The 26,071-nt window shown below is 37.6% G+C and overlaps 1 protein-coding gene across 9 annotated transcripts in view; it reads left to right on the top strand.

The window, feature by feature from the left end:
* The first annotated feature begins 304 nt into the window (after positions 1-304).
* PTBP2 (polypyrimidine tract binding protein 2) overlaps positions 305-26,071 on the top strand; it is a 52,886-nt gene continuing 27,119 nt past the window's right edge. For 2 of the 9 annotated variants that reach the window (XM_040610097.1, XM_040610095.1), the window contains exons 1-3: positions 308-491; positions 2,164-2,194; positions 14,927-15,002. In XM_040610097.1, the coding sequence (XP_040466031.1) occupies positions 484-491; positions 2,164-2,194; positions 14,927-15,002 (115 nt within the window). In that variant the 5' untranslated portion in view covers positions 308-483. Of the gene's footprint in view, positions 492-2,163; positions 2,195-14,926; positions 15,003-26,071 lie in introns of all 9 variants that reach the window. The other 7 variants (XM_040610099.1, XM_040610098.1, XM_040610101.1 and 4 more) reach the window with 6 other exon arrangements.

Genomic DNA, 26,071 nt, shown 5'->3' with positions numbered 1-26,071 from the left:
CCCCCGGAGCGGGCCTACCGCCGCCGTACCCAGCGGCCTCGGCCGCTCTCCCCGGGCAGCGCCAGCAGCCCACCCCCCTGAGGCGAGCTCTCTCCCTCGCCCCCCAAAGCGCAGCAGAGCAGCACGCTGGGGCAGGCGGGGCGGGAGCCCCCTCCCGGCACGCGGCGGATCCCGGGGAGGGGGTGGCGCGCGAGGAGCCCGCGCTCGCGCCCCGCTTCCCGCCCCAGGCGGGGCAGGCTCGCGCCGCCTCACGCGCCGGCTCGGCCCGGGCGGCTGATGGCACAAACTTCAGCGGCGCCGAGGGCGCATGCCCGCGCGGCTGGCGCATGCTCGGTGGCGGCGGGGGACGCGGAGCGGAGTCCGGCGCTCGGCAACGTTCGGCGGTTTTCGTGCAGGCCGGGCCGCCATTTTCTCATCGCCTCCCCGTACGCGTTGCCTGCGCGGCTGTCTATCCCGTTTGTCCGCGCTTTGTCCTGCTCGGCGATGGACGGGTGAGTAACGACCGGGTGGAGGGGGCGAAGGCATTGCCGCGTTGTGCCGCCGGCCGGCGGTGGGACCTGTCCCGGTGCCGGGGGCTCGCTCCCCGCCGCGGCTGGCTGTCGGCGGGCGGGCGTCTCCGAGGGTGTGGGGAGCGGCCGCTGCCCCGGCGGCGGTGGGGAAGGGGGACTTCAGCCGCGGGACAGCTGAAGGCTGAGGCCCGCTGCGGGGTGGAGGGGGAGAGGGGGCTCAGGCTGTCCGTAACGAGGGCCCCTCGGTAGGGTCTTCCGTTTAAATTGCCGAGGGCTTTGGGCTGCCCCCTGCCTACTTAATGTAGTGCCCGAGGCGCCGGGTCTCGCTGTAAAGAGGGAGCGCGATCTACCCTTGTCCGTCCCCTCCAGATCCTCTTGCTCTCTCCTTCTCCCCCGCCTTTGCCCCATCCCCCCCCCCCCCCCCCCCCCAGACCCGTCCTAGCCGTGGGGCGAGGAGGGGCGCTCTGTAGGGCTCGGGCTTGTTTTGGAGCTGGCTGGAGGGGAGGAGCAATACCAGCAGGAGCCAGATGTCGAGCTCTTTTGTTTTCAGAAACTGCCTAATAAGCCCTCTGACTCCCCCCCCCCCCCCCCCCCCAGGTAGAAAGATGCCATTGTGTATGCTGGAGACTGGCAATGAAGGCCAAAGAAGGGAAGGTTTTGAAGGAGTCGGCCACAGGGGACGGCGAGGGCCCTCGGTCCTGGCCCGGAGCTGGGTGGGCAGCCACTATCCACAAGGCCTTCCTTTTGTTGGGTCTGAAAAACGAGGGTGGTGGTTGTAGCCTTGGTCAGTGTAAATACAACATCTTTCAGCTTCCAGATTTCCTGTGAAGTTTTTACCTCTGCTTCAAGCAGAGCAGCAATCTCTTCGGAATGCTTTAAGCATATAACCTTTCAGCTGTGAGAGTTTTAAAGGGTTTTTATGGTCAGTTGTGATTATAACGTTAGAAGTTACAAACCTTGTTTGAGAAGTCTTGTCATTAATGAGTATTACGTTGTGGAATGCTGTCACATACTCACATTTTGCTTTCATTTTTTTTTTTGGTGTGGACTTATGCTTCTTTCGGGATTGTGTTACACATGGCGTCATGATATCACAGTCTCTAAGAAAAAGATGTACCTTGACATACCTGTTGCAGACTTTTGTATAGGTGTACCTGATTAAATTTTATATGGGTGTACTAGCCAATGTGTTCTTTTTTTCAAGCTAATTTCAAAAATGAGTTCATTGCTTTCTGCTCCAAGAAGGTCTGTAGGGTGGGCTCTGCAGCTGAACTAGCTGTCTGGTTACTAGGAGGTTGTGAGAAAAGTTCTGTACTTACTTCAGATTGTTTTTTATTTTCACCCTATGATGTCATGTAGTCCAAAACCCCCAGTTTCCTAAATACATTTCCTGGCAGTGCTGCTTTAGAGTAATGTTTGCTTGAAACTTCAGACTCTTTTGGGGAAGCCTATAAACTGGGGGAGCTCAGTGGCTTTTGTAGGTTTCTTTTGTACTCCTCTGTGTCCTGCTGTGTTCTTTGAATGTATTTTGTTGATTGGGGAAGTTGTTAGCTATTTCGATTCCTCATTATTTTGGCATTGCAATACATGGAAAAGTTGGTTTTATGAGGATAAATTGGTTGACTTTTGCTCTTGTTTTTTTCTTCTTTTGCAGCGTTGTCACTGATGTTGCTGTTGGTGTGAAGGTAGGATGTACACTTAGCAAATAAGGGGGCACGTTGTTGATAAAAGATGAACTACTTTGAGCATCAGTAATTGCAGGTTGTAAGATTTTTAACTAGTCATTGTCAGCTGATATTTAGTCAGCAGTATATGCTTTATTAACCAAAATCTCTAGAGGTAAATTGCAGGCTCTACAGAAAAGACACTTCTAGGCACTGAACTGTAAACAGTGGTTCTAGATTAATGTAGTGGTGCCAACTTCTTACTTTAAAGCTTAATTTTGCATATTTTTTCAAAATAACACCTTTCTTCTTGTTGCATGTTGACTGTAAAACACATTTTCTTCTTCCTTCCGTGCCCCCCACCCCTCTTTTTTTCAAAACAGTTACCTCTGAAGTTAAAAAAGAAGTGACTGTAATAGGGTGCAAAAATTATGGGAGGTAGAATTTATGTAGACAGAGAAGAGGGTGTTTGCTTTGCTTTACTTTTTATTTCTCAAGTTCAGTTACAAATTTATCATGTTTGTTATAACAAGGAAAGAGCTTCCATAGAGTTGTTAATTTACTATTTATTTCACTTTTGTAGTCAAATCTATTGCAGGAATTAGATCAGTACTTCATAGAAGCAGACTGAGAAATAATGAGAATGCAAAGATATATGGGACAAAAGAACTTCAGGTTATGTTAATGAATGTTTCAGAGTTTCGTATACCTGATAAAATTTATATATGAATGCATGCAAGCAATTCTTTTTTAGTGGTAGAAATGTGGAAGTTTTCTAGTGCACACAGTTAAGTCTTCACGTTTGTCTAGGGACTGTGTAGCTACCTTTTCACCTGAAGCTGATCTATGTTAACTGCCTCGTAAGCCAGGTTTTGTCTAGTAAAGCTCTTTGGCTCAGATTGGTCCTGCTGGATTTGGACTAGTTCTTACATAATACGACTAGCCTACAGATAAAGCAGCTATTCTGTCAGGTGTACCTGTATTGTGTTTCTGAGAAAGCTGACTTCTAGAAGGAACTGTTAGACATCAGTTATATAGATTCTGGACCCATCTGGCTCCACATGTTTGTACAGTATTGGAGACAAGCTAAAATCACTCAGAATCAAGAGGAACTGTAGTTATTAAAGTACTTCTGTGGGAGCTAATCCCAATCAGAAATATGAACTGGCATGATTGTTTCTCTGTTGCCTGGAAGGACAAAATATTAATTGATTAAAACTTTAGGAATGTATTTAATAGTTTGGAAGAATACCTAAGGAAGTTCAAGTCTTTCAGAAGTAAACTGCCTGATGTGAGTAACTTTGAGGCAAAACAATTTATAAGTCACCCTCAATCATGTCTGGTGACGAAGCAATTCCAGGTAGACCATGTATTGCTTGAACCTTAAATTCTGGCGTTCTCACTTCAGGAGAAGTAAATAGATTCGGTATCCCTTTCTTTCTTAACTATGAGTGACTTAAAATCTTACGAGAATTTGAGCATTCATGAAAAATGTTGTAAGCGTGTCATGCAATTTTGGAACTATATTTTCAGAGACTAGCCAGGTGATGAAATAAAGACACTTCAGATGATATAACTACTTCTTTCTGTTCATTGTAGAACTTATGTTATGAATGCAAGAAAGAAGGTAAGACAGGTGTATCGGAGGTAGTGATTACAATAAATACAAGGAAAGGCACAGAAGTGTCAAAAAGGTGTGCTCTTTGCCTTGTGAAACTGGACTTAATCTCTGTTTTTTAAACAGAAACAATTCATGCATGGAAGTAATGGGAATAAATAAAAAGCATGATAGTTTTCTGAAGAAAGCTGTTAAATATGGGAGTAAACTGGATTGTATATTGGAGCTTTTGTAATTATCTCAAGAGTACTAATAAGAATGGAAAATTTATTTGCTCGCCAATTGAGATACACAGTTTGGGTAGCAGTCTAATGCTGGCTTCTGTCATGTTTTGTGGAAGGCTACATGAAACATTTGACCTTTATGTTCTCTGGTGACTGTTCATTGCTCTTGATGACCTCATGTTTTAAAGTTGAGGAATGCTTTACCTATAGGTGATAGAGAAAGGACTGGGAACATTCATCTGGCCTTTCCATGGCTGCAGTCTTTTCTTTGGAGTTCTTTGGGAATGTGTAGTGAGGAAGTTTTGAGTCCAAGGAGTTGCATCAGCAGTTTTAATGCTCTTCTGACCCTACCTGTATTGTGACTGAATAACTGTTGGAGGTGGGCAGGGATTTACTTGTGTGAAATCAACTTATCCAGGGTATTTGTTTGACCTGATGCTTTCTTGAGATTTTGCACCTACTGTATATATGCTGATCAGTTATACAGCATATTTGTGATATATTCAACGATACTTGGAGAAGGTGATTAGGATATATGACTGGGTTCCTGACATTTGACCCTTCTGTTTCTAAAATGTGCTTTTATTTTATCATCATCAGTCATGTCAATACAAACTTGAAAATTAACGTTAATTATTGTCTGGCTGGTTTCTCTCTTGAACAGAAAAGTGAACATGTTAATTGTATTTTTAAACCCATTGGTAAAAGAGTAATGGTAGATGTTAACTGCTGTTGTCTGGGAATTGTCTTTGAATCAAAAAAGGGCTTTTAAGCTATGGGGACTGCATGTGGGCAAGGCAAGTTTAAAGTAAAAGGAATACTTGCTTATAATGTTTTATTAACAGTTTTATAGTCTCAGAGTTACCTAGTAATGAGGCTGCTAAATTTGAAGCTATTACCTTTCATTTGTGCTGTACACTTTGATTTGATTTAAAACATTATTGTTCTTTCAAACTGTTGAATGTTCAGTCTTGATTTTATTTACTTGTCGAGCCACCAGATAGTACCAAAAGCAGAGAAAAACACAAAACTGAAAATGAAGGCTGAAGAAATGACACATACTATCTGAAAACTTGGTTTATGTAGAGTAAATTTGTGCAACTCAAAATACGGAGTAGGAGCACGCTTCCCAGCTCAAATCTGTCAGAGGAGCAGTGTGCTTTAATTTCTAAAAGCATTAGAATATGTCAAAACCTAGTCATCTTGTAAATACATATGAAATAATTCATACTTGATTTGGTCTGTAATGTCTTGTTTTGCTTACCTAGAATTCATGAAGGCAAGGAAATGTCACTCTGCACATAGTTCACCCCTTATGTTACAATTTACAAAATAATACAAAAAGAATGAGCTTTAGCTTTTTGTTTGGTGTTACTTTTAGAATTCCTGTTGTATACAAGAAGTTTATATAAAGTATTTTTGAATAGAACAGAGCTAAGGATTACAGGAATGATACCATATTACATACTTCGATTTTTTAAATTTTCTGTTTTTTAAAGAAATTGTATAAATTTTAGATTTATAATTTATTCATGCAAAGTTCCAAAAATAACCGTATTATATAAATTTTTTGCTTTTTTGTTTTAAAAAGGCACATCTCAGTTGGTCTGGATTTATTACATGAGGTCCTTAGTCACTAATGATGAAGTGGCCTAGTCATTGGCTTCTAGAGAGTTCTCTTTGCTCACTGGCTATATAGGTTTGAGTATCAGAAGCAAGTAACTGTAGTTTGAATCGCTGTCTTGTGTTCTCTTTGCAGTTACACTGCTTTAATCTATGTAAGTAAACTGATCTGGCATTTGGAGTGATAGAGCCTCTTTAAACTGTTGAAGTGAATGTATGAAGTATATAATGTATCTTTTCTCTGTTAAAGGAATCTTTATAGGGGTATAAAATTGATGTAAAGAATATACATTCACACAGGTGCAGGGAATAACTTAAGAGAACTGTTGGATCATACTGAAGATGATAGTTCTCTTTTACTGTATGTTAGTGCGTGCCACTTCAGTCTGATGTATCATCTTTCTCCTGGATGGCATGCATAGCTGTGCAGTAAATGAGGCCTGAACAATTAAGTGACTCGTGTTGTGTACGTGCATTGCACATTTCAGAATGGCGGAGGTGTACTTCTGCCTGATGGGAGAAGAGAAGCAGTCATTCCTTCATGGATAGAGTATTTGGTAAATAGCATTTGTGATGTTGTTGACACTGCTTTGGGCTACAGTGGCCAAAACTGAGCTTCAGCTGCCAAGTGTGGAAACCACCAATTACCCTCTGGGAAGGAAAACTCATATAATCCTGTAACCATAGTTCTGTAATGTTTAAAGATGTGGGAATGGCCTTTTCCCCCGAAGGTCAGGGCATCGGCCTTTGCAGTATGCTTAAGAAAAGAGGGAATTTCTTGGTGTGTATTTAGTTGGTTATGTTAGGGTTGGATAGAAGATGCTAAGAAGCACTGTCCTGGTACTTCGTAATAGTTTTCCAAACAGTAATGTGTCACAAAGTACCCCTTCTTCCTGGTTGCTGAGATTTAACATGAGGGAATATAATAGAATGGGGGAAGGGCAGTAGCTAAAACCAGAAGAGATGTGAGCTGCTGGAGAAAAGGAAGAGCACAAAATAGCAGTGTCTGTAAGTACTCTTGAAGCACTGTCTGCTCTTTTTTTTATTTTTGTAACTCCAGTTCTGATGGATAATCTTATCTTACAAAATTATAGAACACTGACCTTTTTTGCTACTAATAACTGACAGTTTCCTTGTGGTGGAATCAAGTATTCTAGATATATTGTGACTTTTTATTTGAACTCTACACTGTGTAATGAAAATGTGTAGAAAAGTCAGTCAGAAATTCTAGAAAGTTGTCAGAAGATAAGTTTAAAATTAACTTAAGAAATGAGAAGATGTATTTAAATAAAAAATTTTCCTTTCAGTTTCTTCTTTTTCTGAAATACATTTTGCCTTCACTGTCATCATTCTAGATACCTAAATAAAAGGGAAGGAGTGTTGGCATTTGTATGAGTAAGTTTTTTATGCCATGTGATGGTGTGTTTCATTGTATTTAAAATATTAGAATGATATTTTTGAGCTATATTTTCATGGCTAATATAACTACCAGCAGATTGCTAGTAGATTAGACAGACTGCTAAGGACAGCGATATGAGAAAAATGGGTTTGTGAATTGGAGGAACTGTTTCAGTTCTGCGTTGGCCATGATAATGTTTTTAAGTCAACTTTGTGTTCAGTAATACTCATTTGTAGCAACAGTAGACAGCAAAAAATGTGCAGAACATTCTAGCAGTGAAGTAAGAATGAAGTGTGACCATGTTCAGAAGTCTAGAACTGGCATCTGGATTTCTTTTCAGGAGAGAGGTATGGAGAACGCCCTTGGTGATAAAAAATAACTTATTACAATGACAGACATCTGCTCCCTTTTTAATAGTAACTTCTGTAAATTGACCCTGTTTGAAATGACTTCCATATTTATTCCTGGAACAATCTACTCCAATTCTTTTTTTCCTTTTGTAACTTTGTTTTTTTTTCTCCTTGATGCTCATTCTGCCACTAATGTATGTGGAAAAATAAGGAGAGCTGAAAATGAAGGGAAAGGAAAAACAACCCAAAATCAGTTTGAGCTCTGTAGCAAGTATGCATCAATGTAAGGAAGGCTTACCTATTTGATATGTTTTGATGTCTGTCACTAATTGGAAATCACCTATTTTTCATTTGTAACACCTATAGTTGCATCTTAATTGAGGGGATTATAGGAAGAGAAGTGAGATCAGTTGCACCACCTGAAAAACAGGAGCCAGCAGTACCAGCATGAAAACGCCTTTCCTATTTCTTGGAGCTTTGGGCCATGTTTTCATGAACAAATTGAGCTGTGTTCCAGATTTCTCTGTCACTGTAATACTTGTGCAACAAGTGTTTGGGTAGCCACTTCACAGACCTCTCTTGGGAACTTTAACCAGGATAAAGCTAAGCTGACACAACAGTGAGTTGCATCTTTTTAGTCAGATTTGTGCCGAAGCATGTGGTTGCATAAATGCTTGTAGCAGTATAGATTTGGGGAGGACAGAATAGGAAGAAGTTAGGACTGTTGCTTTTGGTGATGGTTGGCTCAAATGAGGCTGTAGTTTCACAAGCTGTTGATGGGACTGTGATGTTTGATTTGGGTGTTTGGGTTTTTTTTATAGCCGCAAGTACCATGCTGCCATTTTTAGCTTTTCATAACATCAATTTTCCTATGGATATGCAACATGAGTATTGAGCTATAGACAGAATAGCACTAGCACTTTTAACTTCTTATTGCAAAATAGCAGAGAATCAAGTAGAAAATACCTTCCTTGTGGCTCTTATTTTGAGATTTAGAAACTGCCACTGAAGGGCCAAATTTTTAGATCCAGGTGCCGTGGTTCCCAAACCAGAAAGCTAAGAACACATCCAAATAGTAGCTCTAGCCAGTTGTTCTCACCTGTTCTAATTTACTGCCGGTTAGGTGCAGCTGCTTAAGAGTAACAGTTTCTTTCCTGGTAAGAGTGGAACAGTAAGTTTGAAATGCTGGAATAAAACACTTAGTTAGCGTGCTTCCTCTTGGATGTTTGAAGTGTCAGCTGGTATTGGCCTGGACTCTTGCCTGCAGTCTCAGTCTGAAGGTTTCCAAATGAGGCTGGGTGGCATAGTTTAAGTGGAGTTTTGATTCTTTACTCATCTCTGGTTTAATAATCCATCTTGATCTTCAGGTGCTTTGAGAAATTTGGCTGTTTTCTGCATTGTACTTTGAGAACCTGGAGGCTTTTCAGAGGAATTGAAACTTGTCTCCTTTCAGTTTTAAAGACTTTTCAGGTTCCCTTGATTATGCTCTCAATTTCTACGAAATCTGTGGGGTTTTTTTTTTGTTAAAAATTAGGTACGTGGCATATACTATGTATATAGTTGCAAGAAAAAAGAATAAAAGCTTAATTTTCTCCTAGATCCTTTCTTACTGAAAAAATAAGAGTATAAAAATGGTGAAATCAGTTGTTATGATATATAAACAATATACGTTTGGTTGAGGACAGCACGAAAAGAAATTGAAGTGGGGAGAAGAAAGAGAATACTGAGAATAAATATGGAAAGGTGATCATATTGTATCCAGTTAACTTCATACTGAATTGAAAGCAAGTGGTATTGTGAGTTATTAAACGTCCACTGAGTTCATGGCCTTATTTGGTAAGATTTCATGCCGATAGTTAGTGTAGTCTTTAAAAAAAATAATCAAGTAGATGTACTGCTTGTTACCTAAGGTTATGATGAAGTGATAACAAGCATATAGTTTAAATTGTATGCATTATAAAATACCTGTGAACCCTTGTGGAATTTCTTTTGGATCGTATATCTGGATTTGGCTTGTCCTGTCCTGAATGAGTCTTCTGTGATCTTACGTGAGAGGTGCAGCTAGCTGTTCATTAGGCAATTTGGATTATGTTTTGACAGTATTGTGTGGAGTCAAAGAACATAATGCAGATCAGGTGTTTCTTCTTGACATATAGAGTATTTGAGCCTGTAATTTATGCAGTGTTTTCATTAAAAATGCATATTGTTAAAAATGAAGCATTCATGAAATTCTGATCCATTGCATGTAAACTGAACACAGTTTATAATGCTGTGTTTGGGCATTTAAAGTGTGGTGTTCTGTTGTTTCCAGCATCCAGTCCCCAAAGTTAATTCAGACATTGAATATTGAACCAGTGTGCTTACAAATGTGTATCTTTTAGAAGGAAATGTTTAATGTCTGGCTTGGAATTCTCATATGCTTTTATTCCTCTCCCATACAGCCAGGTTTCTGACTTTTTCCTTTAAATTGTTCCCAGATGTTGTTAGAAATGAAGTGTTCTACGATGCTGTTAGATTTCTTTAAAGCATGAGATCTGTCTCCTGGTTTGTCATACCCCTTGGGAATGTCATGCCTGTAGGCTGAGAATAGCTCCACTGCACACTTACCACAGTCAAAGTTCTTTCTTTCATCTGGGGTGGAGGAGGGGAGAGAAGGAAGTGGGGGTGGGGTGGGGCAAGAGCATCCTGTACCTGGGAGAGCTCCATAACATCACAGAATTTGAATACCGCAAATGAGGTGATTTATCAGAAAATGTGTTTTTTTCATACATTTGTGTGCTCTATATCTCTTCTAGTGGGAATTTAAGAAATTATTTAGGTGATTCTGTTGACTTTTCAACAAAGTGCAGTTTTGTCACTTGATAGCCTTCTGTAATACACTCAGTTTGTTACGTTAGGTTCAGCTGTAACTTCTGGTCAGTCTTCATAGCCCTGCATTACTGCGAAAAGAGCCGATGATGTTTCTCTTTCATAAACAGTGGTCAAAAAGTACTCTGATGCTTAAAAGACTAAACCTCGTTGGTAACTCTCAGGCCAAAGTTGTTACTCTTTGGGTGGTTTTGTTTGTTGTTTTTTTTTACCACAGATATAATAAAATCTGGAGGGGTGTTTGAAATATTTAAACCCGTCTGGAATGTGAGGGAAATAGTTGGCAAAGACTTTTAAATAGCATATTTTTGATTAGCCTGGAAGCATAGTGTGACTGTAATGACTTCTGAAATTACATAGTTACTTAATATAACCTGTGATAGCATGAAGCTTTGTAGTAGTCTGTTACGGGGGAAAAAATCAGAAATCCTGCTACATGAGGGCTTCTGAGTTAGCTATGACTGTTAAAGCAAGGAGCTAGGAGATTAATTTGCTAAGGTAGCGGCTTCCTCTTTGTGTAATTGATTTTGTAAGTTGCAGAAGAGAGTATATGCAATAACTGTATTCACTTAGAAAAAGTAACTGTAATAGAGTGGTACCTTCAATTTATAGTGTATATAATAATAAAACTATATAAAATAATTTTTGTTTACACAGTTTCTAAGTTTCTCTGAAATACATATTCAAAGTCTGAGTTGGGATATTTTTCAACTTTTTCTGAAAGTGATCCTACATGTTGGTTTTACGTAATTCTGTTGGCTGAAACCATACATTAATGTGCTGTTTTCACATGACAGAGGGAAGTGCTCTTGTGGGGGCAAGGGTGTGATAACATGGCCTTCATTGAAAGGACAGTATTGACTTTAGAGCACATAAAGGTTCACTCATTGCAAGAAGTTAGTTTGGCAGCTCCCTTATTTATTTTGAGTAATAGTATTTTGGCAGATGCTGGTTTCATGAAGAAGTGTTCTAGATATCACTGATCTGAATAGTTAGTGGTTTAGCTTTTATGGAAGATTAATATAGATTAATGTTCTTGACATTGGTAGGATAGAAATATGGCATTGAAAATTTGTGCTGTTGAGGACTAGCTGTCAGAAGATGACCTATTAATAGTATAATAGCAGTTTGTACTACTTTTGTCCTTTATAATCTCCTTCCCTCATGCTAAAATGGATATTCAATTAGTCTCTACCATGTTGCTATTATAGGAACTTTCCTTTGCAGTCTATGACAAAATAAAATCATTGTGGTGCTTTTTTATTCATTTGTTATTTTAACTTAGGTTTGGATGTTTCTGTGATGTATGTGTTTGTGATCTTCAGTCTTGTTATACAATCTCAAACTTGCTTTGATTCTTTAGAACACAGCAGTTTGCACAGATGGGAAAAAAGTTAACATTGCTCTTGGATATTCCATTCTTCATTTAATCTGATTTGCTATGTTCTTCAAAGATCTGAGTTTAGTTTCCTTATCTCTAAAACACTTGACGGAATTTACCTGAACTAGTTTAAAGGTTTCTTTGCATTGCATGATTTGACTAGCAGAACTGGCATGCTTGAGAAAAAGACTCGTGAATGTTCAAGATGCTTAGGAAATGGGTTATAATTCTGAAATTTGTGTGTGAGATAGCAGAGTGATGAAGAGTTTTCCCCGGAGCAAGATGCCAGTTCTTTTTGGCTTAGCACCCTCTAAAAGAAGATGCACATAGAAAAAAAAGCCAAGCACCCCAAACCACAAATTGAATTAAGTCTTATCTCTGCTGAATAAATGTAAGTAAGATAAGTATTTTTCTGTTCAGGAGGTGCTCCTGTCAAGTAATAGTGCCAGCCTAAGAGTACACATTGACTTACTTGAAATGCTTATATTAAATTGCTTTACTAGACTACTGCTTTCTTTAAGATAAGTCTTTTGAAGCAAATGACAATTACCAGGCAGTCACTGCTTTTGTAATTTAACCAGTGTCCAATCTTTTACTGTGTAGCTGATTTAAAAGTTGCATACTGAATGGAGTGCAGAGGTGTCTGGGCTACTTAAGAACTAATAAGGAAAAATAACCATGTGTATCTAATAAGGTGATTACTCACACAGTAAGAGGTATCTTTTGTCTTTTACCAAAAGCTTGGCAAATATGAATGGGAGTGTGTGAGCAGACGTTTGCTACGTGTTTGTGAACTGGAAGAATGTTCCACATATGAACCTGTACATCTGTGAATCAGACTTGTAAACACTGATTTATGAGAATAAAACAAATGTAGAATTTATGATACATACCAGCATAAGGAATTCACATTTTCTTGTTCTTCTGAAGCAAAACCATTAAAACTTATTCAAGTGTAATGACAAAATCTTGTGATTGACTCTGAATGTATTCGTGAAATGCAAAATGATGTTTCAAAATTAAGAGAAAACTCTTTTTATCTGTTCATGAAACACAAATACAGTAACTGAATATCCACTGTATTGAGTAATTTGTGCTCCTTTTGGATTTTTCTGCTGTGGATTAAGAAATTAACAGCTTTTTGAAAGCCTGATTTGCTAGGAACCAGAAGTTTATGTAATCACTCTTTTGTTCTGGTAGGCAGCAGCTGCTGATGTAAGTAACTTTTTGAAGGCTGAAGACAACTCAAATTTGAGATATTTCAGAATTGTAAAGTTTGTGCAGGTTTTGGGAAGAACATTCATTTGGTACTGGGGATGCTTCAGCTGTTTATGTAGCAACTGCTGTACTGTTGCAAATTAAAGCCTGGCATATTAAGGAAAAAAAAAATTGCTGCTGAATTATCTTAATATGCCTGCCTGTGAATTGACTGAGCCTCTGCTGCTATTTCTGCCTCTTCAGTTGAGCTGTCCAGCCTACAGATAAGGCTTCCGAGGAAGGCTGGCTGGATAGCTGTAAGCAGAAATAACTGCAGTTATCACTGAGTAAGCCAATACTGCTAGTAATCTCGAAATTTGCAGTATTCTACCCTTGTAACTATTATGTTAGAAAAATAGAACATTAAGATGGAATGTTTATTTTTTAACTTCTACTGAGTGCCTGGATTAGTGTAGTGTATTTGGAGTAGAAAGCAATGTAGTTTGAGTAACAGTTTCCATAGCTTCTGTAACTTGTTTCTCAGTTTTGTCTGGCTAAATTCTTCATTAGTGTTATCTGTTTAGAGATCTGTCCTTGCATTGAAAAGGACAAGATATGGTCCTCCTCAGTCTTGGTATTAGACATTACTCAGTCTTAAAGAGTATCTGCTGTTGATTTGATAGGCGTGGCTTCATTGATTGCTATGTAGTCTTAGGAGCTTAAGAGTGTTCAGTAAACTGCATAAGATTCTTCAGAGATGATGTTGAAAACTAAGTAAACTTCAGTGGCTCTATGTGTGCATACACGTATGTAGTATTTTTAAGGGCTTCTAGATTTCAGGTGTGGATTAAACTTTAACATATGGTTCTGTGTATGGACAAACATACAGTGCACTATGATAAAATGGTTTAAGGTTTGTGCTGCCTAGAAGGGTGATATCCACAGGTTAATTTAATAGGCAGTATTGAGGTGCCCTGTATAACATATTCACTAATTATTCTTGAGATTCTATTGTAGTTTCCACAACAGAAATAAAAAACATTTCTTTTTATAAAGATGGGTAGTAACTGTTTTCTTTCTTTGTTTCCATTTTGACAGTGATCTGGATTAGTGTTAAGAGTACTGGGGAAATACTTTTGAAGTGGGTAAAGAACCAATATGAAATTAAATATAATCTTCAAAGGATGTCAGTTTATTCTCTTTTAAGGCTTTTTTTTTTTTTTTTAATGAAAGGTCACCTAAATATTTTGGAGGCTTTTTGAGAGATGAAGTCGTGAGGGATGGAGGGTTGTGGGATAAAAGAAAAAAGGGTGAAGACAAAAAAGGTGTGAAAAGAAGCAAAAACTTCTTCAGCTATGTCAAATGCCCATCTTGCAAATAATTTGAGATGAAAAGATTCTTGTACATTTCAATATAAACCCTCCTCTGATTTTTGCAGTCCACTTTTGAGTAATTTTCAAAAAGTTTATTTTATTAAATTAAATTATCATTTAATTGGTATTTGTCATGTTTTAAGAATTACAATGAAGATGTAGTTCCCAGCCCTAAATGGTCTTGCAGGACAAATGGATGTCCCCAAAATGAAAACTGATCGTTTCCTATGAGGACAAGTCTTCTTTCTTTTTTATTAAATAGGGGTGTTAGAATTGAGCTAAACTCTGTATTTCTGTTTGTATAGATTTCCCATGCGTTTTCAGCTAGATACAATAAATTAATATTAATGTATATTAAATATTAGAACAATAAGTTAATTAAATGTTATTGAAATAGACTAAATAATATTTTAATTTAAAATGCTGGACAAAATTATTGTCCAGCCGTTCTCATTGTGTCTGGAGGTGGCTTCCTTTCAGTGGTGGGTGAAACAACTGTGCTTAAACTGCTCTCATTTCAAAGATCAAAATGTAAATATACCACTTAAATTTCAAGTTGTTGCACTTATCTGAAAAGAGGAAGTCTGCCAAATCTGAATAGGTTTGGTTATGCTTGCTTAAGTTCTAAAGGTTTTCCCTGTCAAACTGACATTTTTAATATCATCTATAAAAATCACAAAATAGAGAAAAAAAAATCTCTTACTGTCTCTTTCTTTTTAGAGAGGATCTGACGAACTTCTTTCAGGCAGTGTACTCAATAGCCCGAACTCTAACATGAGCAGCATGGTAGTTACTGGTAAGTGATGCCCTTTCAAAGGAGAAATCTATCATTTATACTTGGACTCATTTCCTGTTTACAAGGGGAGAACTACACTTGTGCTGTAGAGGGGTAAACTGTTGGCATGCATTAGACTGTAGTGACCTTCTGTATACTCGCAAACCTTGGGTATCTGAGAAGAATAAACCCATAAAACAAGAGGCACCTTTTCAGATGTCTGTACACTGAATTGTTGGTGGGTGATGGGATGAAAAATTACACTTGTCTTGCATAGCTGCCTTCAAAGTAAGGAGTCACAACTACCAAGCAAAGGTAAACAGCTTAACAACTGTATGACATCAGCTTTTTCACACATAGACATCTGTGAGTCTGGGCATTACAGGAAAGAACACTGTGCCAGTTTCATAATATAGTACAGATTCAGGAAAACAGTTTTGCTCTGTTCTGGTTTAGAGTGCTAAAGCAGGAAACTTCACTTTGCTACTTCAGTTGGGGATCACGGCGGTAGAATCTTAGAATGTCAGTGCAAAGTGAGCTTGGTTGTTCTTTAGTGATTTCTGGTGATGCTAGATAGAAAGGCTTTTCATGAATTGTAGCATATGAAAAAGCCTTCTATTCTGTGTGTTGAACATAAGTTGAGTTCCCTTGGAGGGCTCGCTTCAGAGGTTTTCCTTTTTCTCTTTTTCCACACCCCCCCCCCCCCCCCCCCCCCCCCCCCCCCGTTTTTGTGCGTGTGTTTTTCCCCATGCATTTTTTCTTTTTTTCTTTTCTTAGAGATTTAATGGAGTTGTTTCGTGGCATCAGAGTGTTGCTGAGCTTTCCAAATTGTTGCCTGGTTCACTGCTTTAATGTGCCTGATCAATTTTTTCGTATTTATGTGCTGAGCAGTATAGTCACTGATATTAATAGCAGATGCTTTCCTGTAAATCTAGTAGTAAAAGATGGGAATTCAGGGTGCTGTGGTGACAGCTGTTGCCTGAATGGGTAGTTCTGTGCTTACTCATCCTACATCCTCAGCACAAAACCACCCAACTCCACATGTTTCAGTTCCACTCTCTGTGTTGGAGTGCTTCTGCACTTGCAGAGTGAGTTAATCCAGCATTAAACTGTGCTGCCAAAAAGTGTGGTTTTCCCTTGTTGCAGCTTACTGTTCAGTCATGTGGTTGCGTAGTTGCTAGATTCAGTGCAGTGTGGGGTGGGGGAGTATGGTGGCAGAAGAGAAAACTGCTTCCATTGGCAGCTCTATAACCAAAGGTGAAAAGATGACACTTCTTTGGAGTAGATCAAAAACGCAGTGTAGTGCATTCATAGCTGTTTTAGAATCCCGGACCATTTATTTATGTTCCTTGCTTTTCTTACTTCCTTCTGGCTCTGCAAGAGGTCCTTCTTCATGTTTTCATTTTCTTGATGTCTTCTGCAGTCCAGGATATTAGTGTTTCAGCACTTAAATGAGAAACTAGAATGAAAATGAGTTTGGGTTAGTCGTGTGGGGGTTTGGATTTGGATAGTGGGAGTGGGAGGGAGAGCACTGTTACCAGGACAAAGTCCTGGATATTAACAAATTTTCTATGTATTTTCAGAGAAACTTTTAGTTCAGGAAAATGAAATGCAAGTGAATTTATCAAAGAAAAAAAAAATAAAACCTAAAGGGAAAAACATTGAAATATGAATTACTCTAATTCTGAGCTTTCAAAATTAAAAAAACCTGGAGAAGCTTGTCTAAGAAGCCTCAAACTTTAGGAATTCTTTTCTCTTAGAAAAGTTATTAAAATGGAAAAGAGTGCTTTGATACTGTTATGTGGACTTGAGAGTTTGATGTAATTAACAAATACAGATTCTCTTCCCCACCTTGGTTTTTGTTTCCCCTGTTTTTAGGTGATTCAGGGTTTGGATTCTGTGGTGTTTTTTTCCTTGCTTGTTAACAAAGAAAGCATTTGTGAGAGAGTTTTCAAATGAATGAATTCTTTACATTTTGTACAAGTAAGACCTCTTGATATGTCTCTGGACATCCAGAACCATAAATGATTTTGCACGAGCAACCTTATTAATAAGCAACAGTGGTCTGAGTACTGGCCTGGTTCCTGTATTATCAGTTGCCTGTTATAAAAGTTTTCATATTTATTGTGTAATATATAAAGGAGGTTGGTGGAAAAATAATCTCAAACACACAAACCCCCCTCAATTTCAATGCAGTATTATACTTCAAGCCATTCTCTGTACAAGTCAGTGGAAAGGGGGTAGTTGGTTTGGGGTTTTTTGTTTGTTTTCAAGCAGTTTCTGGGGTTTGTGTTCAAATTTCTTTTCTGCCCGCCTTTGGTAAACAGAATACCCCCCCGCCCCCAAGTGCTAAATCCACAGTTCAGTGTTATTTCTGAATATATCTTCCCATAGCTGTCTTGTTTATCATAAGCCTCAAAGTACTTTTTCCAGACTTGCAGAGTTTACAGGTTCAGATTGTAGACTACAGAAGTAATCAGATCTGAAATGGAAACCTGTATGCTAATTTTTCTGTACTCATCTCCTGAAGCCAGATGAATTCAAGTAATCTTTATATCCCAATTTATGTCCTCCTTTTGCTTCAGTTCTGTTGTTAGTAGAAGAATTTAAAACTTGTGAACAGAGGTTTTTTTTTTTTCTGTAGGCAAGGCCTGGTAGTGGTGGATCTTCCTTAGATTTTGTAGAGCTTAAGAGAATCTGTAGTCATTAAGTTATTTATAAAGGAGATGCAAAGAAATCAGCCTACTCTGTAAATCTTAAAACTTACACTTTTTCTTGCACTTTCATTCTTGCAGTTTGGATATGCCATGATTTTATGAGACCTGGTCATTGTTTTCTGGAGTATGTAGAAACCTGTTCTTACTTTGACCGTGATATTCTCAACATCTGATGCCATGATATTTTTCCAAACGGATAGCTAGATGAATAGAAGAAAGAGTTTGTCTTTGTAATACTCTGAGCCTTACTGGTACAAGTATACACAATCAGAAAAAACAGTTGTCACTAGCAGTGCCCTAGTAGGCCTAAACTTAGAGCAAAAACTTGGGAATCACATCCTGATTTCATTCTAAATCTTTGGTATAGAGCTACTAACCTAAGCCAGATTGCCTAAGTTGTCCAAAAAATGGCTTTTTCACAGAAGTGTGTGTTTTTCGCAGAGCTGGGGGCTGTGTCTTCAGGGGTGAGACTGGAGAAGAGGTTTTCAAAAAAGACCGTCGTACCTTTTTATCACGGTATAAGTTCCATTAGGGTTTTTTTTGGTATTCAGCTGCCATTCGGTTAGAATACTGTAGTACTTTAATGCTTTTATGAATGCTCTTGCTATAATTCTCTTTCTTATACAGAGAAAGTCATGAAAGATGCATGCTTTCTGTGCCCTGTAGGAAATCTTACACATGAATCCCTCCCTGTTGTCTTTGTGAAAGAAACAGACAAATGTTTGGTTTGCATTCCTGTTGATTGTTTGAACTGCTTATAATTTGATAAACAGTACAGAATTGAGGTAAATGTGGCATGTTGGACTGTTGTCCAAAGGACATTGCTTAAAATTAGCATTTTCTAAACAGCTTTGTCATTAGTATCCATCTTCCGGACTGTGAAGATGAAAGGAAATTGGCACTATGTTGTATTAACATTCACTACAAGTCAAGTTACTGTCTTAAGTACTTGTGTGTCTTTTGTAGAAGAACAGCCTTAAAATTAGACTTGGATAATTGAGGATGACTTCTGTGTGAGTTCTTTTACCACTTAATTCTGAACCCTTGTGTCTTCTGTTATGGATTTCATTACTGTCCTTATTGTGCAATTTCGTTTCAGTTAAGAAAGATTTTTTTCTCCCAAATTACTTGTTTGAGCCATATGGCAGGACATCATTCTGTAAACACTGAGGGAAGAATCCCTTCTACTAGACCAGAATTTGTTGCAAGGGAGGATAGCTTCTAAGGTTCCAGCTCAGCAAGTATCTACACTTTTCTAGGAAGTTTTCTTTTTTTTTTTTTTTTTTTACTTTAGATGTTAAAAGTTTCTGAGCTTTTTAGCACCAGCTGACATAGATATGTTGAAGTTATATTGTCAAAACCACAGGCCTTTTGCTTGAATTACTACTACTCTTAAGCTTTTCTGAAAATGTTGTCGAAGTAGATTCTTACTGTCTGTCATAATCTTGATTGGTTCAAATCTCTTTGGAGAGCATAACCCTCTCATAAAGATCTGTGAATTCATTTTTTTTGTTGTTGTTGATGCATATCAAGGAATGACCAGAAAGGTGGTTTAGGTAGACTAAATCATGGTTTGGTAACAGGATTCTGAAGAAAAATTTTAAAAAGGTTTTTGACTCTGGAAGTTTTTAAAGACATGAGTTACGCACATCGTAAATGATTATACATGTAAAACTTTCACACTTTGGTGTTGTATGTTCAGTGAATGTGTAACTGCAGTTGCTTATCCTGCAGCTTTTAAATCTAAGAAAAAGTCCCTTTTCTTTAACAACTAGAAAGGATGTTTCCTCTGTGATGGGTTACTTTTATGCCAAACTTCTTGTGAGGCTTTTTTCGGGTAGAGGACTGCTTAATGGAAGTTTCAGGAACAGTTATATGTATGAAGGTGCTCATGCCGTAAACTGTAATAAACATTTTTAAGGGATGTGGATAAAAAGCGGAAGTTGTTTATGGGAGTTTTATGAAAATTGGCTTGTCAAAGACAAGGTATTGAGGCAGAAGAATTGGCAGGTTTTTTTACTATTGCTGCTACCAATTTCATTATTCACAATTGTGTGTTTAAGTTCAATCACTAAAAACATCTCAAAAATCATTTTGCAGCTGAGCTTACCAAATGCCTGGAGCTTTAAACGATGCTATTAATCTTGATCTTGTTTTTACTTCATTAGCAGGGAATGTTAGCAGTGACTTTGGTAGGTAATTCATTGTATTAAAGGAATACTTAGCACTGAGGCATACAAGCTAATAATATTTCAAGTGCTGCATTTAACTTGGGGAATAAACATAGATGTAATACTTTTGATGGCACATTAAGTAAAATTAGTTATTAGTTAACATTAATGATGCCTAAACACAGGTAATTTACTTCTGAAGTTTGCAAATTGATTACAATTAATAGTAATTGGAAAGATTTGAAGAAGTACAGCACAAGTGATTGGAAAGTGTAATAATTTAATAATAGAACATAATTTACATTTTTCTACGGATATGCATGGACATGTGCATGTGGATGAACTAAATTTTGATGCTGTAAATGCCTGAACAATATATCTTTTTTTAAATTAAGAAACTTAAAAAACCTCCCAAAAACCAAGCACAAAATCAAACAACCCAAAATGAAACACCTCAAGACCCCCCTCAGGATGGGAGAAATAAAATGTGGCTATTGTTACTAATTTAGGTAATTTCTGTCTTCATCACTATGCCATGGTAATTTGGTTTTGTTCTCCTTCAGTTGCATTTCACTCCAGCTGTAATATTTCTATGTGTTTTAAGGGCCAAATGGAAGTGCATTAGTTTTAAACTGTGCAACATTGAACAGCCACTGTTACGTATTTTAAGTGTGTTATCATAGTTACTGAAAAGCTTCCTCAGTGCTCAGTGGGTTTTGAAACAGAGGTGCACCCTGTGTGCAGATGTGCCAGTTAAAAGCTGTATAGTTAATTTTTTAATTGCTTGACCATGCTTACTTGGTCATTTTACAAGTTCAGATTCCTGATAGGCGATATTCTTTGTACTGCAAGATAGTTTTATTATTGATTGGTCAAGATTTTCCTTTGGATATGGCCCATGTCCATAGTAAAAATCTAGCTATTACTACTGGTCAATGCTTTAGTTAAAGTGGTAGGACTTCCACAATGCAGTAGTGGCCTTGCAAGTCAAGGATAATGGTAAAGTACTTTGAAGTGTGAAGTCTTCCAAAGCACACTTCTTTCCCCAGCCCCAAAACAACCACAGAAAACCCCCACCAACCAGACAAGCATAATTAACACTAAACATGTAATTTTTCATTTCAGGGTTAGCAAATGCAGACTTCAGAGAACTTCATGTCTTTATTTTTGAGTGTAGTATATCCTTTTTTGTTCTTTCAGCATTTTAAATTCCAGTTTTTATCTTTACGTTGAATTTTTGAAGATGTTTGTACTACAATAAAGGTCTTATTTTTCTTGTTTTGGGAACCAGTTGGCACTTGTGGAAAAGTTTGTCACTGGATCAGACCAAAGATCTCCTCTTCCTACATTCTTTCTGTGACACCGGGCCAGGTATATATATTTAAGGAAAGAACCTCTGAAACAAAACCACAGTGATCTCTGTTACACCCTCCCAGTTTGTGGTTGTCTGCAGTTTCCTTAGCCAGTTGTTCTATGCAGATGATTGTGTTCAGTAACCACTGCAATATTTAATTTTTCTGTCTGGTCATAATCCACAATTTTAAACTTGTTTTTTTTCTTGGTCATGTATTTATTTCCTTTGTGGACGTGTATCCTATGTTCCACTTGTTGGTAACGTTAAATTTCATGTATTGAGCTAATGTGAAACAAAAAGTACATTCTACATTAGCAACAACAATGAATAATACTGTTAAGCAAGCTTCTTGTCTTTAATGTATAAACTGATTTTACTGGAGGATGAAGTATTCTAGGAAAGCTGAAGTATTTACCTTTTTTTTTTTTTTCTGTGGTTAGTTGTTGGCGTGTGCTGACAGCTGTGAAACCAAGAGATTGACTCCTGCAGAAAGGACATTTATTTATCAATTATTTCGCTACTGCAGATATAGAGGGTTTTATAATCAGCATCTTGTGATGAATTCTTAATGTTTTCCCCCTTCTTTCCAGGAAATAATGATGAAAGCAGGTTTTTATTTTATGCGAAAGCTTTGCCATAGCCACATAGTTATATCTCTGTATTAGGAGATTGTGTGAATATGGGAGAAGGTTATTGTAAAGGAAAATTACACATAAAAAATAAAGGCTTCATGTATTTTCAAGGTAAATGATGTATTTTTGGCCTCAGAACATGTTAGGTTGTATTTATGTATTTATTGAAAAAAAAATTTTTACATGCAGAAAAAAATTCCTCTAGGATGAAATCTTACTAAAATGTTTTAAAAAGTAGTTATCAGCAAGAAGTAAGTTATTGACTATTTGCTAGGAGTTACGCTGAACTTTAAGAGCAGTTTTTCTGCAAAAACTACTTGGGAGCACTGGATCTTCATAGCTTGAACAATTGAATGCCATGGACTTATAGTATGCATTGTCTACTTTGTACTTCATTCTATTGCTTATAGGTTTCTATTTCTGAGTTGAATAAAATAGGAGTTTCTAACTTAAAAATACCAGGGACTCAAATTGTTTAGGTAATGGACATTTACAGTCTTTGTCAAGTCTTAAGCATTCAATTTCAACAACTTGATTTATACTAAATTGGAAGTATCTCTGTGCAATGTGGATGTGACTTACGTGTATCAGTTGTGTTTAGACTGTAGTATCCTATTTAGATGGGAGAACCATGGTTTGAACGCCAGAGTAGAGGTGAAATTTTGTTTAGAAATAGGCAACTGATTCACACGGAAACTGGTTTTTTCTTCGTGGTGGAGAGCCAAAGGGGTCTTAAATCAGTGCAGTGGTTGTTACACAACAGGGATTTTTTTGGTAGTCTGAATTGAACGTAACAGGTATTCAGGGTTTGATTTCTGATTATTTTTTTTTAAGCTATTATATTTAAGCCTGTAACTTGATTAGTAAATGAGCTAATACACTAACACTGTGGTTTAGTCATGCTGTTCTCACAGTGATCTCCGCACCTCACCCCCAATGTAGATACTGTAGCATTATGCTCTTCAGTGCATCTTTATAGTTGTTAAAAGTATTAGTGGCAAGAGATTTAAATTGGATCAGGCTTTGCAAGTCTGGTGAAAGCCAACCTACCTGATGAAATAGCTACTTGCCAGTAGGCATCTGGTTTAATAGCTGTTCCTCAGCAGCAGTTGTTAGCCGGCTTGTGAGGTTTCCCCCTCCGACATCTCCTAGTCCCCACGCTGTTTTCTGCAATTCTTTCTCCTGCTGTATAGGATTCAGGTTGCTCATTTGTCTCTATAGACTCCATCTTTCCCGCAAGACAGTGTTATTCTTTTAGTACCTTGCTTTTCTTGACTTTCCTTTTAATTTTTGTGGATACTGATTATGCTGATACAGTTTGTTAGAGAGTCAAACTTGTTTTAAAAGTAGTTGATTCACCTTTCAGTGGCTCTGAGCAATGTGTTACCATGTTTTTAAATTTTGTGGGTTTCTGTTTCCAAGTGCAGTTTAATGGCGTGTCTCCAGCTGAAGAGGTATTTTAAAAGTACCATTTAAAAGGGCAAACCAGAGACTAAAGTTGTGGAGAAAGGTTTTTACAGTGCCAGAAACTCTCAATAATTGTTCTAAAAACTAAATCTCATTTGCTCCACAAATACTTTGAAAAATTCATTTGTGTATGTGCATGCGTATTTAGTATGGGACACACACACGCTTTATTACTGCCATTATTGAAATAGTAAATTAGTGTTAAGCTATGCCGGCTGGATAATCAGAAGTAGAAACAGTACATGTTTCTTGGCTTTCAACAACTGATACTGTGTTGATTTTTTTCTGTCTTCTTAAAATCCAGTGTTAAATGTTTAGGGGTAAACTTTACTTTTAAGAAGGTGGGCGTCATTTTTTATGTATGTTACCGGTTCAGCTTTTATTGTACAAAGTATGCTTCTGCCAAAAAGTAACCAACAGCTTTTGTCATGGTTGCTCGCCCTACTGCTGAAAACTTTCCTTTGGATATTTACATAGCATTGAGAGTGCTTGTTGCCAGACCTCCCAGCCTTTCCCTCCCACCCACCATTTTTCTGATTGTCATACATTCTTTACTGCATACTTCTGTATCTTTTTGTGTATATTATTTTAATATATTTCAATATCTGCTTTTTCACCTCAACATTGTAGCACAGCTATTGTCATAACTTTTTTTACAGTAAGTAAAAAAAGTTTAAGAAATAGTTTAGTAGATGCTTAGTGTAAGATAGTTTAAAATTGTGTGAGGTACTTGTATACACAAGTTAAAGCTGTTAACTGATCTTTAGAAAAAGGTATATATTGTACAACAAAATACCTCTTTTAAATCTGTTCTTTAAACCTACTGCAGCAAAAGCTGAAGAACTGTGTAAAATGCAAATATTAGATAGCAATGCTAATAGATGGAAAAACAGTTTATTCAGGTAATAATAATTACTAGAGGAACATTTCTTTGCAAATACATAAATCTGAGTGATTATATACTGATCAATGATACTTTTATTAGTAACATTGGGATTACTGAAAGCCTAATACGAATAGAAACTTTAGTTTAAAAAATATGTGTATATATATAATTTTTGCAAATTATGTTGTGGAAAAGTTAGTATGACAAATTATATGTTGAAAACCACACAAAAGTCAAAAGAGCTCTGTAAGTACTGATCTGAGCATTTGTGATATATGCTTTTCTGGTGATGTAACAAAACCAGAGGTTTCTTACCAGTTTCAGGAAAAGTTTTAGTTTAAAAACTTTATTTTCACTTTTGTAGTTCTCATTTTTAATATTTCTTATGTGATTTTTGAAACTTGTAATGAATTCCAACTATTTAGAAAGCTTAAGTATAAAAGGCATTGGAAATCTAGTTTCAACATTACTGCAGTTCTTTATTCTTCTCAAGTTTGCTTGTAATGTGTGGTTTATAATACATTAAGCCTGCCACACTTTGCAACGTTTTCTTCTAGGGTTTTTTTTAGAGATTTAACTAGAGAACTAGGGAGGACTGTTGTGTAGTGAGCCTCATGTGAAAAACAAGTACTTTTTAATAAACTTTGGCTGTGTGTCACTTTGAGGACAACATACCAAATTGTGTAATTTTGAACAGGGGAAGTCTGGCTACCTGGAAGCCCAGTCTTGCTGTGTTTTCCAAAATGGTGCAGGGTAGAGCCTGGTTTAGGCTAAGGATGGACTTCAGATCCTAGTTCAGTGTGTATTTTGGAAGTGTCACTTTTCTGTGTGCCATCAAAATTTGTCCTTCTGTGCAGCAGACCAGAATAAAGTCCGTGCTATTGCATGGATTCGACCCCTTCAAACATTGTCGGTTATACTGCTAGCTGAATTTTGACCGGTTCCATTGTCATTAGGTTTTTGTTGTTTTGTCTGCTGCAGTAAGTTGGAAAAGACTTAAAAAGTGTTCCACAGTGCAAGAACTTTTTAAAAAGCTCAGTCCAGGTTTTTTTCTTTTTTTTTCTGGGGGGGGCAGGGGGAAGGTGAAAGGGAAAGGGGAGAAAAGTTAAGGGATGACCTGCCTCTAAGGCATACTATTTTTAACTAAGAGAATGTCTTGAATTTTAGATTTAGCTAAAGATAGCTCTGAAGTGGAAGGTAGAAACATTCAAATTAGAACGAAAAAGTTTAGGTGTTAGAAAAAGATGTAAGGGAGTGATGGAAACAGTTTCTGATGTACGGATTTATCCTTTTCCCATCTATTCCTTTAATGGAATTATGGAGAATGACCTTATTCTTGAAAAAGTATGTTTGTAAGTTTGGTCAGTCAGAGACCTTGAGTTTGCCGACTTTCCTAATAGCATTGAAAAGGTACTTAAATGCCATACCTGGTTTGGCTTTTCAAATCCAGATGCGGAGTGTGGATGATCTTGACTTGTATAAATAAAAGTCCATTTGATTCTGTGTTGTTAATCTAGAGTAAGTTGGCTTGGTTTAGGCAAACAGAGTTAAGAACTTGAATTCTTGATTATGATTTAGGCATTCCCTTAGGAAAACTTTCTGTGCTCAATTTGGTCATAAATGAATGCAATATTTTTATGCAAGGAATCAGATTAGGAGTAAATGATTTTCCTGGCACAAATTCAGAATTGTATTCTGTAGTTACAGCTGAGTGATAGTTGAGGACTTCTTTATTCTCTTCCCTCTGGAAATTACACTCGTCAGCTTTCTTACGAAGAGGAGGCTTTTAGAGGATTTAACGTACATAAGTGCTTCCTGTTGATTCCCCTCCCATTTATTGCTTCTACTTTTTTAATGTGTAAA

The sequence above is a fragment of the Falco naumanni genome, chromosome 11 (genome assembly GCF_017639655.2).
Source record: "Falco naumanni isolate bFalNau1 chromosome 11, bFalNau1.pat, whole genome shotgun sequence".
In the NCBI taxonomy this organism is placed as follows: domain Eukaryota; kingdom Metazoa; phylum Chordata; class Aves; order Falconiformes; family Falconidae; genus Falco; species Falco naumanni.
Note: the sequence above shows the minus strand (reverse complement) of the source record. Positions and strands in the feature narration are given on the sequence as shown.